We start from the raw sequence: 12,613 nt of genomic DNA on the forward strand, positions 1-12,613 counted from the left end.
CCCGGCTTTGCTGCGGGCGCATTTCTCCTCCGTGTCGGCAGGGTTCAGTGGCTCGTTTCGCACAGCCGGCGAGGGAAGGCGGCTGGCTCTCGAGCCGCACCTCCCGCCTCGCAGGCTTCCCCTCCCCGCCGCGCAGGGACCCCTCGACCTGCGCACCGAGGCTACGAGGCTCGGCTGCGGAGGGTGGGGGGGAGGCGAGGGCGGCCGTGCCCGGCCCCGCCGCTCGGCGGTACCCGCCCGGGGCCGGCCCGCAGCGGGAGGGCTGCCGGCCGCCTGCCCGCCTCTCCCCGCCCGGCGGAGCGAACCACTGCGGCTGGCCCGGGAGGTGAGGCACCTGTCACCGGCCGGCCGAGCCGTGCCGAGCCGTGCCAGGCGGAGGGGGGCGGGCGGGCGGCTGCGGCGGGGCGCGGCGGCTTCTCCTCCCCCGCTCCGCGGCGGTGCCGGAGCCGCGGCGCTGCCCCGGCCGCCTGCAATGGCGTTGAGGCGCCGCGGCGGTTGCCGGCTGCTGTCAGCCGCCGTTCTCCGCAGAGGCGCCGAGCCGCCGGAGGAGGAGCGGGGGCAGCGCCGAGGCGGGCGGCTGGGTAAGGCGGCCGGGGAGCCCCTGGCACCGGGCTTTTGTTCCCCGGGGCCCCGCCGCAAGGTGCTGCCGCCGCGGGAGGGGAGGAGGTGTGGGTGTCGGGGGGCTCCGGTGCCGTGCCCTCGGCTGAAGTTGGCTTCCCGCAGCCATCGGCGCGGGGGTGGGCGGCGGGGCGCCCCGCACCGGGGGCGAGGAAATGGGCGGCGAGGAGACGGAGCCCGGCAGGCAGCGGGGGGGGGTGCTCCGGGGGGCTCCGTGGGGCGGCCCCTGCGAGCCCCCCCGGCAGCGGGAGCGGCCGCGACCCCGGCCCCTTTCTGCGGCCCCGTCGCGGGGCCGAGGGGCGACTTGGTGCGGCCGGACCTCCGTCTGCGGGCATTGCGGCCGGGGGCGCGAAGTTTGGGTGCAGCTCCCCGGGCCATTTTTTGGGGAGCAGCCCCTCGGAGCCGCCTCGCCTCTGGTGGCGTTTCTACCATTTCCCCGAGAGAGCCGGGGCTGGCTCGCGGTGCCTCGGGGAAGCAGAGCCGTCGCGTTTGCATGAATTGCTTCGTATCGGTCGATGCACGTATTGCCATGGTTATTTGTAAGTAGCTCAGGCGTTTGGGATTTTAAATTTTTGGAAAAATTCGGGAACAGGAGCAGCGTTTCCATATTGCCTCTGCTTGTGTGTCTGTGGCACCGGACTTCTTTGTGAGCCCTCCGCTGCGGAGTGATGCCCCAGCTTGCAAATTCCTCAACGATCAGCGTGCAAAAGTTTGGGCTGACAAGTTTCCACGTGTTGGTGTTGTGTGAGATTTGTATTTTTTTTTTTTCACTTCTTTTGTAAATCTGTCGAATAACTGCAAAGGGAAGTCACAGCTTAGATTTAGGGAAGCGCAAGTATGTGACAATTCAGAGAACCCTGCTTTCTGTTGCAGGTTGAATCTGCTGGTGCTCTCCAGAGTCCTTGGTTGTGCTGCCCTGTCGCAACTGGCTGCATGTGCTTAGGTACTCGCCTCCAGAGCTTCTCTCGAGGATGGCCCTGCTGCAGGGCACTGCCTCCTAGGAAAAACCCTTCCCAAGCAGGGTCTCGGTTGTAGCAGATGACTGAGAGCGGCACCGCAGAAACTATGTAAGCTGGTTTTGCAGCCCTGAAGTAAACATGATGAAAACGGAGTCTTCGGGAGAGAGATCAACCCTCCGGAGCGCCTCTCCTCACAGGAATGCTTACAGGACTGAGTTCCAGGCGCTGAAAAGCACCTTTGACAAACCGAAATCAGATGGAGACCAAAAAGCGAAAGAGGAAGGAGAGGCCTCCCAGAGCAGGGGAAGGAAATATGGCTCAAATGTCAATAGGATTAAGAACTTGTTTATGCAGATGGGCATGGAGCCCACTGAGAGTGCTGGAGTTGCCCCCAAAACGAGGGGGAAGGGTGGCCCTCCATCGCCTCAGCGACGAATCAGGCCCAAAGAATTTGTAGAAAAAACAGACGGTTCAATTGTAAAATTGGAATCTTCTGTTTCGGAAAGGATTAGTAGGTTTGATACTATCCATGATGGTCCTTCTTATTCCAAATTTACCGAAACTCGGAAGATGTTTGAGCGAAACGCTCACGAAGTGGGTCACTCCAATCGCTATTCCCCAAAGAAAGAGAAGGCGGCGTCCAACGAGCTTGCGGATGAGTGGTGCAGCTCTAAGTCTCACAGGGGCAGCACCGATTCCCTGGACAGCCTGAGCCCCAGGACAGAGACCGTCTCCCCAACTGTGAGTCAGCTCAGCGCCGTGTTTGAGAACGCTGACGCACACAACGTAATCATTTTAGAAAAGGCAGAGAACAATGAAGAGTACTCCGTAACCGGTCACTACCCACTAAACCTCTCCTCCACTGTCGCAAATATCTCCTCCCCTGTTGCAAACCTTGAGGGCTTCAGTCCTCTGAAGGATGCCAGCACGTGGTCTCCGCCAGCCAAACAGGCTGCAGGCCCCATGTCTGTTGAGCACTCTCAGCAGAATAGCACGCCGTCAACACCGAGACAGAAGGTGTCTACAGGCACTCCGTCAGGTTCAAAAACAACTGAAGAAATAAAAAAGAATGCAGAAGCAAGTGCTGACCCTGTTGAGAGCTCTGTGGTGAGTCAACAGGAGTCGGTACTTGACAGCGAAAGATGCGTGGACAGTTCCGCAAGGAGTAAGTCAAAAACTGATGCAGAAATTTCACTGCGACCAAAGGAACAGTCCGAACACGCGGAGGGTATCGCTGATAGACCTGAAGCTGCAGAAACACCGAGAAATTTAGTTTCAGATTTGGCAACAGATGCTGTTTCAGATGCCACCGAGACCCATTATGGTGATGCAAGTGAAAAAGAAGTGCATGAAGATGTGAGTAATGTCCAGAGTTCCCATGTGTACATGCACTCTGACTACAATGTGTATAGGGTACGATCGAGGTATAATTCGGACTGGGGAGAGACAGGTACCGAACAGGATGATCAGGATGACAGTGACGAAAATAACTGTTACGAACCTGATATGGAATACTCTGAAATTAATGGATTGCCAGATGAAGATGAAATCCCAGCCAACAGAAAAATACAGTTTAGCTGTGCTCCAATTAAGGTAAAGTTTCCTACATTCTTTTCCTGCGGTTTGGTTGATTTTCAAACACAGCTTTGTATGAAGTACGCTTTGACAGTTGGATTTGGCTCTGAAAAGATTGCAGAGGATCTCTCGGTATATGGTTTTATTACAGTCAGGCAGCGAGCGTAATCTTAAATGAAGTAAGGAAGCTGAGCTCTGATGAGCTTGTGTCATTTCCTAGGCTACGTGATGGCTGACGGAGCTCACAGAAATTGAGAACGACAGCGAGGCTTATGAAGTCTGAGAATTTTAACATGCACATTTTGACTTACGCGACTCAACTGTAATCACACGGTGAAACATAGAAGGGGGTATTTGGTGGCCTTTGTGCTGGTCGTTGTGTTTTTCTCATTGGAAATTGTGCCTTCTTTAGATCAGATGGCTTTTCTTCAGCTCTCCTCAGATGCTCTTTAAAGTCACTGGATTTAAACACTGCGTCATGAAATGTAGCGTACTGTTGTAGAGTGGTTCTCCCTCACTAGGGCCATTACTGTCCTTTCTGAATTGCTCTCGTCTTTTCTAGTAGCATCTTCACTCTTCTAAACTTTGCTAAACCCTAATTTATGTATATTTAGTGTATGTCAGTGCAAGTGAGAGGCTACAGAAAGGTAAAAGTCACTTGGTTAAAATACCTGGCTGCGTTGGTGGCAGAGTTCTTTTTGCTTTCTTTTTAAGTATCTTGAAATTACGGCTCAGAATGTGGGCTGTTTTGGGTATTTTCAGCTAGGAAGGAATACCTAGCTGTGCTTTGTTACACCAGAATTTGACTACTGAGTCTCAGGGATATGTTATAGAAGCATTTTATTTCCAAGCAGTGCAAATGGTCTCAAGTGCACAATGCAAAAACAGTAATTTTTCCAGAAATGGCTTTTGAAAGAGCCAGATACAGTGGAGTACTTGAAATACACACATTGTTAAATTTAAAATCTCTGATTGAAATGTACTTTATTGCTATTGTGCAGATTTATTAATGAAAATTATTAAATCAACTAACAAGTGTCACTGCTGAACACGAAGGAATGTGATTTACAAAGTCTGCTTTTACACTATCTGTGGTTTGTGTTAGGGTAAGGTATATATGTGTGCATTAAGAAACCTTAATCTGAATGAAGTAACCAGGTTTCCACATTTGTTTATTGAGGGGTGGAAGAAGGTGAATGGTCTTGTGTTCTTCGTGCTTGTAAAATATCATTTTTGACACTGAAACAAAATATTCAGAGCCAAGATAATGGATTTTTTTGTTGTTGTTGTTAGTATTTTATTCAGGCTTGTGTCACTCACCAAAAATTCAAACAGTGTTTGTGCTCCATCTGGATTATTCATGTAATTAAACTAGACGGTTTTCTTTAAATTTTTTGGAGATGAAGTAGAGAAAACTTGTATTACAAAGGATTATGGAAGTTCCCCCTTCCCTCCCCTTCCCCCCTCAGGCTGTCCGAACAGACAAGATGATGTTTCTGCCTTCTGAAAAGTTTATCAATCGTGCACAGAAAATTGCTTTATAATATTTATTACGGTTCCACAATATAAGAATTCAGAAAGCAACCACACTGATATTATTCTTGATGTTAAGATTTTTGCTTTTCCTGTTTTGAAAGAGCTAACAGTGGTGTTGCTGCTTTGGTGTATTACTCTGGCCTGTCTGAATTGTGCTGTCATGCCCAAGTGTTATAAGAATATTCTCTTTTTATTTAGGTAAAACACTTTTCTTCTTTTTCACATTTTTCTTCTTTTTCACTTTTCTTCTTGATATCTTCATGCTATGTTTATTTCATGTTACGTATTATCAAGTGATAATAGCAGTCCATCAGGAAAAAGCTCTAAAGTCATTTGTTGAAGTAATGAAAGAGTCCTTTTGTCATGGTTTTTGGAATAGAGCGTTCTTAATGAGCTTACCCAAAGTAAAAGAATCATTTCTTTAATTATTTTAGCATCTTCATTGTAGATAGCAGGGAAACAGAATTAAAAACTGCATTTAGAGAGAAGAGTGTGGAAGAGGTTGGGAGATGCCCATGCAAGTGCTTTTTGTCCTAGGCGCAGCAGACACGTGCAATCTGCTGGGCACATGGGGAAAGCAGAAGTGAGACCTTGAGGAAGGCTTGTGCTAAGAGGAAGAAGCAGAGAAGAAGCTGTGGAAAATGAAAAGCTACTTTGGCCTAGCCTTCTCCCTCTCCTCCTGTGCTCCGTGACTCCCTCGGCCTCAGCATCACTGTGGGCAGGGACCTGGGGAAAACCCTGCAGGTCCTCAGGGGCTTGTGGTCCTCTGGGATCCCACATTGCCTCTTTGACAGCCTTGCTAATTCAGCACGCTGCTAGGAGGTCAACATCCACATTTGATGAGCAGTTTCTGTCCAGCAAATACGTGTCAGTGGTCAGTGCGCTGAGCAAGGCGGACTTGCGTTCTGTCCCCTCTCGCACTTTTGGCATACAAATTCAGCAAATCACTCTCTTCAGCTGCCCAGTGCATGGAAATGATGCTCGCTAACCAAAGAGACAATAACTATGTAAGAATTTTTCCGTTCTTGACAACTTAATGTGTTACTGTGCATAATGTCTTTTGTTAATACTTTTCTTCGAAGTTTTCTTATGCATAGTATAACAGAGAGAGAAGAAAACACAAAGCAACTTAGGAGTATTTTCTGAACTGCTGAAAACCAATTTGCCTTTGTTAAAATGAAGCAATTTGTGCTCAACTACTCTGCTACACAGCAGTATTAAAAGTCCAATCCAAACTTGAGATGTTTGGTGCGAATTTCACGGTATTGTTCCTCCTCTCTCCTTCTACAGGTGAGCTTTGAAATAATTAACAAAATTCGCATTTGAATTTGTATCCTGTGAAATGAGTGGGTAGTGAGTGCCACTCAAGGGTCTCAACAGCATAAATGTCTTTAATTCGGTGATGGTTAAACTATTTTTTCAAGGGAATTTTCAGGTAGATGTTTAAGAAATAAATGGGAAGAGCATTCAGATGGAAGAGCAGGGAGATTCTGTTACCATTTAGGGGAAGCCTTTTGTCCCTTAAGTGGAGATGCTTTGGACTATGAGAAGTATTGAAATACAGGCAGGAAGATGAACAAATAACATTTTATTTATCACACTGATCAAGATTGAATTCTGCTTTTTGCCTGAGCAGGAAACTTATTTAGAAACTTGCTGTGAAGAGAAGCGCTCGAGTCAACGGTTACTGGCAATTCTGCTCTGTTGGAGCTTGTAATTTCCCTGTCACGGATCCCGTGATCCACGGGCCGTTTACTCTGCTCTAGGACTGTGTGTTATGGTTGCCGATCTTGTCTGTGTTGGAGTAGGTGGCTGCCCAGGGGTTGTTGCAGGCTTGGGGAATTTCTTGGTATTTGGAGCGTCGCATCACTGACGTGAGCGGTTGTGCACCTCTGGGGAGCTTAAGTCAGCGCTGCACGAGTCCATTAAAAAAGTCTAAAAGGACACAAGGATTGGTATTAGTGGGAGTGGGCATGAGTGTGTACATGGCTAAACAAGGTATGTGTGTGTTGATAGCATGTTGAGTGCTTATGCAGTGATACCCTCACTGGCCCATCCTCGTGTTTGGTTTCAGTGTCCGCTCAGTGGTGTGACTAAAACTCCTAGTGTAAGACTTAAAAATGATATGGAAGTGTGATGAGGAAAAAATACAGTCAAATGTGTGTTGTTTTTTGTTTGTTTGTTTGTTTGTTGTTGTTGTTTGTTTTTTTCAGGATGGTTTGCTATGAAAACAAAAGCAGAAATTCTGTGGTTTATTGGTCTTCTGTTGGGTTTTGCAGAGTTGCCTGGGATGTGGCTCTAAAGAATCACAGAATCATTGAGGTTGGACTTGATGATCTTAAGAGATCTCTTCCAGCCATCAACCCAGTACTGCCAAGTCCACCACTAAACCACGTCCCTTAGCACCATATCCACCTGTCTTTTAAATACCTCCAGGGATGGTGACTCAACCACTTTCCTGGACAGCCTGCTCCAATGCCTAACAACCCTTTCAGTAAGGAAATTTTTCCTAATATCCAAACTAAACCTCCCCTGGTGCAACTTGAGGCCATTTCCTCCTGTCCTATCGCTTCTTGCTTGGGAGAAGAGACTGACCCCCACCTCATTACAACCTCCTTTGAGGTAGTTGTAGAGAACAATAAGGTCTCCCCTGAGTCCCCTTTTCTCTAGACTAAACAACTCAGCTACTCCTCCTAAGACTTGTTCTCTAGGCCCTTCACTGGCTTCGTTGCCCTTCTTTGGATACAAAATTTGCTGCTTCCCAAACATTGCAGGCTAATTGGGCAGGGTTGGCCAGCACTGCACAATTCATTACCTCATATCTTTCCACAGTACAGCACATGGAAATGTATTAATCGTCCAAATCACAGACCTTTATGAGCCATCCTTCCTCTGTCCTGGATGGAATTAGGGTGGAAGATGAATGTTCCCTTTTCTTTCTTCCCCCAAGTCTGCTATCTTGATAGCTGATGGCTACATCTTCAGTTAGTGCCCTCTTTCTGGCACGAGGTGTGTGTTGAACCATTCAAAGCTGTTTGGAGAAATTGGTATCTGCCGCTGCCCCTTCTTGTGCAAATTTCCACTGCTCTGACTTTGTCCTACCCGGCTGAGGGGCCTCGGGAGGGCAACTTGTGGTGAGACGAGAGGTGTCCCTAGGTGGGAGAGAGGCTAACAGTCATGGAAGGTGTCTCCATGCTGGAACACCTCCTCCATGCTTTGGCTACTTTTATACAAAAGGGTTGTAATCACTTGTGTCTGTGCTTCATAGGTTCTTTCTCTCTTCTGTGGTATGGCATTTCAGTTTTCTGGATCATATTTTGTTCACCTTTTCTTCAGGAATCTGAAATTGTGCTTCTCTCTTTTTTCCAGTGAGACTTTGAAGAGGTTTTCCAAGAAGTGCCATGACTGTAGTTTAGTGTAAAGTATAAAGGACAGTTGTATTTACTGTAGTTGTCTTGAAATTTCTTAGGAACTATGTGCTGGCTTTTTTTCATATTTAAAAAACAGTTGAAGGAGTAAATTTTCCCATAGTTATTCCCCAGTTCTCTCATTAAAACATATTCAGGTGTATGAATTGTGGTGAAGAATGAGTCTGAAACAATTTGACACTATAATTACTTTGGAAATCTTTACTCTCCAAAATATTATTATTCTTTGTCTAATAAACATCAAAATAAGGTATGCTGAAAACATTTTCGAGTCTCAGTGTTGAAAAAGGAAATACTTCTTGGCTGATTCAACATTTAGTATGGTATTTACCCATAGTTGTTAAGTGTTGATGAATTGTTTTGGATCAGGAACTTGTACGTCAGAGTTAACCTGTCCACAAGCATTTTACGGTCCCAGCCTCCAGTCTTCCTCATGCTTCTATTCATGTTTCAATTAAGTGTATATGGAGGTGAATTTGGGTGATCTCCACATCTCCCTGCCAGCCTCAGTGAGCCTATGATTCTCTAAATGAAGTAGTCCTGACATGAGTTAGGGCACTTCTGGGAGGTGGATGTCAAAGACAGCACTTGCAGAAGGATCTGCAGGCTATGTTATATTTAAAATCAGTACAGAATCTGAGAAATTCATCTATTTTTGAGTATGTTGCTTAAGAATCTTTACAGATAAGTAAAGATGTGTAGCTTCCTTCTGAAATCACTGAAAGGGTATTGCTCTTTCCTTAAATTTGCTTCTCCACTCTAGCTCCTGTGTCCATGCTTTGGTTGCAGCATTAGGAGAGGAAGGTGGTTTTGGCTGAAGCATGAATCTAGGAATTAAATAGCCTTAGGCTCTGGTGCTGATTTCTCCTGTAATATTGAATAAGTCACTGAACTTCTGTGCTGATACTTGTGCTCTGTAAAATGGACAGCAAGATGTTTAACAACTCTATTGATCCCCATTCATGAAGTAGTTTGAGATGCTGAGCTATTATTTGGGTAGGTTGAGCTATGTATATTCTGCCATGTAACGCGAGTTTATGCATTTTTTCAGGCATAGGGAACTAACTCTACAGAGTGGTAATACAACAGGTTGTATTGCATTGTAGTCAGAGATTGTGATGCTAACTTTCATTATTTGTAAACGTTAACAATTTAAAACTTCTTTCTGCTGTTGGTACAATGTAAAGAGCATTTCTGGGACCTGGCTTTATATTTCAATTACATTTGTTATGAGAAATCTTGGCAGAACCTTAAATATTTTTTTGTCAGGGAAAGAAACAATAAATATCATCCTGTAAACACTAAGCATTCCAAGACTGGATGCTGTCAGATGAAGAACAGCAAGGAAGGGATAAAGCATTCCAGCACAGGTTGCCATTTTAGGTATTAAAAGGTAAGTCTCCTAAATAGTTTTCTCTCTCATATGTGAAGTGCATTATTGAGATGGGGTTGTATGTCTTCACTGAATCAGAGTCTTCTGCACATGGTAATTCCAGGTGCAGAGAAGTTTTCTTATATTAAATATTCAGGAAATTATATTGGAATACAGTAAATAGAATAAAGCTATTATTCTAGCACAATATATTGGGGAGAGTTTAATTTCATTACTAGGTCTAGGGATTGGTTGTTCCTGGATGCAATGTTCACACGCAATTGCTGAACTAAACAGAAATAATGTTCCTTAGAACTTGGGTTTATAATCACTGGGGACGTTCAAGAAGAGCCGTTTGTAGAAACCGAGTTTGCATTGAGTGGTTGAAACCGAGTTTGCACTGAGTGGTTGGTTGAACGAATCAGAGGCTTACGTGGTTTAAATATAAAGGGTTTTCCAATTTAAGGTTTTGAATTTCGGAAATGCAGACTGAGAAGCCATAGGGAAATAGATTGAAATTAGGTGAAACAAAGAGCTAAGGGAACTAGTGTTGGGATTCTTGGAACCTCCTTGATTCAGAATTAGAAAACCTGTATTTGGATTTGCATCCCAGGAAAAGGGAGAGTACACGAGCAGAAGAATCGTGGACCTGACTAAAAGAAAAGTCAGCCAAGGAGAATATCAGAAGCTAGCCAAGAATTTGCAAGGAGTGGCAAAAGGGGTTGTTTGAAAAATGAAAGTTGTCAGAGAGTTCAGAAGTTTTAAAGCATGAATAAGATCTTGCCAGAAATCAAGCTGAGTTTGACCTTGTAAAGGAAAATAATCCAAGTAGTGGAAAGCTTTTTATCCGTTAACTACAAAACAGGACAGGAAGCGGGGCATTATGCAGTAAGCAGGAGGTTGTGATTAGAGCTATCATCCCCGGTTTATATTAATGTTCTGCCTTCATTTTTGATGCAGTTGGTCATGTTGAACATAGAGTCATGATTAAGAGTGAAATAAATGTGCACGGGAGGAAACTCTGACAGTGGAAATTCTTCCAGTGAAATGAAGATGAAATCTCAAAGTTCCCAGTGCTCAGGTTTGATGGGGGCTGGAAGGAGGAAGCTGTATTTCAGAAAGTCTTGTAGCACACGTTTCAAAACACACAGAACTAACTGTGCTATCAAAATAGAGATGGTAATTTAACCGCAAAAGAGCAAATGCAGCAGCTATTTTTCAGAACATAGAGTTGTAGAGGTGGTTCTGGCAGCTTGAAAATCATTATTTATTTTTTTATTATTATTATTTTTTTCTATAGCAAAGCAATAGAAACTTTAAAAAGAATAATTGAAGTCAGGGAAGCAAATGGAAGAATGGAATACATGTGGATGGATTTATGAGAGGTAGCATATGTCAGACTAAATTAGTATCTGCCTTTGATGAGATGGAAGACCTCGTTAAAAATTTCAGTAGTTCTCTTTTTGGAAGTGGAAGCATGCTAATGATACTTGCTTATGGCAGCAAGTGGGGAAGCCTACCATTGCATAGAAGGATTACAGTAAAATACGGGTGACTGGGAAGACTTGAGTTGTGGAGGTGGATTTATGGGTAAGAAGTTTCACAGCAAACTCCCTCGTTTGTAGGGAGAGAGCTCAGGAGAAAGCCACCCTGTGACTCGCTCGCGCAGAATGACAGCAGCAACCCGCGGCGTAATGCAGCTGTGAGGAAGGGAAATGGCATTCTAGATACATGAAGCAACATATTTTGGTAGCGGTAGGGAATTTCTGAAAGTCTTTTTATAACTCACTAAGGAGGAGACTTCAGGACTGTGCTGAATTTTGCTTCAGACGAGTGAGTTTGCCGGAGAGCTGTGGCAACTAGCTGCTCTTAATCTTTCTTTTTCTTGGTGAGTTCCATCATAAAACAGGAGGCTTAATAAATTTATCTTGCTCAGTGAGGGATGGCAAAGTCTTGAAAAAGAGCATAATCACATCTTTGGTATATTCATCGAGAAAAGGCACCTGAGGGCTAATGGCAGTGTTTCCCTTTTAAGGTGGAATTGAGCATTTTCCTACTAGGATTAAAGCATTGTAATAGCAGGCAATGACACAGACAATTTCCTTCTCTTTTCCTATGCTCCTAATAGGCTATTGTATTGTCTAACGGTGTCTATTAATTCTGTTAAGGGATGGAATTTCCTTCAGCGCTGTTGAATATGCAGGCCACGAATAATCTGTTAAAAAAGTACCTGCCATTCCTGCAGTTAAATGGTACAAAACGATACCTGTTGTTCTCCGGTGTCCTTCTCAGAGGGAAAGTATCCTAGTGAGAGCAGAAGCTAATTTTGCTCACTAGAACCGATTCAGGGGAGCTGTCAGCCCACTCGGGTATTTCCATATGATAAAGTCAGGGGAAGGTGTGAATGTGGAGTTTAGCTCTTACGAGAGGTTTGCCTTGTGTTACTACATGTGCAGCAGTGCTCTTTAGTCTGTGCACATCTGTAACTTTTTTTTTTATGTTCCTCTCTGCAGTTTCCATCTACCTCATTATTCAGTGCATGATCTCAAGGGTGTAAGATGCTAGTTCTCGTTGAAAGGATATCTTTTAATATTCTGACTGTGCTGCATGTAGGCCTAGTGCCTTTTAGTTGATAACATTTCTGTATTATGCACTTAGTATTAACATTATTTGTTTAAAGGCAATGAGCTATAGAGGCTCTTAAAAGTCATACTATCAAATTCTGTCTAATTCATCTAGGTCGTGGCCTCCAGGGTAAATGAACCTCTCAAGGTTTTATCCAGGTTGTAATCATCTTTACATCTCTGTAAGTTTGCAGTTGTTTTTAAGATTGACATATTCAGATATTGACATATTTCGATTCTCTAGGTATGTGGATTCTGACATACTCGAGTATTTTACTGATAGCTCTGCCTTCCTAGAAGCCAACGATACTTGTTAGTTAATGTCAATGTGGGTCATTGTCCTGTAGACTTCATTGTGCATGGACTTACTAAACAAAATACTTAGAATATTTTAATACTGTATAAGGGCAAACCAGGGAAAACTCTTGATTCTGGAGATTTTGAGCACTCTAGGGAAAAAAAAAAAAACAAAAAACAAAAAAACAGTAGTTATAAGCTGGT

At 44.7% G+C, this 12,613-nt stretch overlaps 1 protein-coding gene across 4 annotated transcripts in view; it reads left to right on the plus strand.

The window, feature by feature from the left end:
- The first annotated feature begins 1,525 nt into the window (after nt 1-1,525).
- The window catches only part of PPP1R9A (protein phosphatase 1 regulatory subunit 9A), a 143,910-nt gene continuing 132,822 nt past the window's right edge, over nt 1,526-12,613 (plus strand). For 2 of the 4 annotated variants that reach the window (XM_035319493.1, XM_035319494.1), the window contains exon 1: nt 1,526-3,170. In XM_035319493.1, coding sequence (XP_035175384.1) covers nt 1,716-3,170 — 1,455 coding nt within the window. In that variant the 5' untranslated portion in view covers nt 1,526-1,715. The remainder of the gene's footprint in view (nt 3,171-12,613) is intronic. The other 2 variants (XM_035319495.1, XM_035319496.1) reach the window with 1 other exon arrangement.

This window comes from Oxyura jamaicensis, chromosome 2, assembly GCF_011077185.1.
Source record: "Oxyura jamaicensis isolate SHBP4307 breed ruddy duck chromosome 2, BPBGC_Ojam_1.0, whole genome shotgun sequence".
NCBI lineage: Eukaryota > Metazoa > Chordata > Aves > Anseriformes > Anatidae > Oxyura > Oxyura jamaicensis.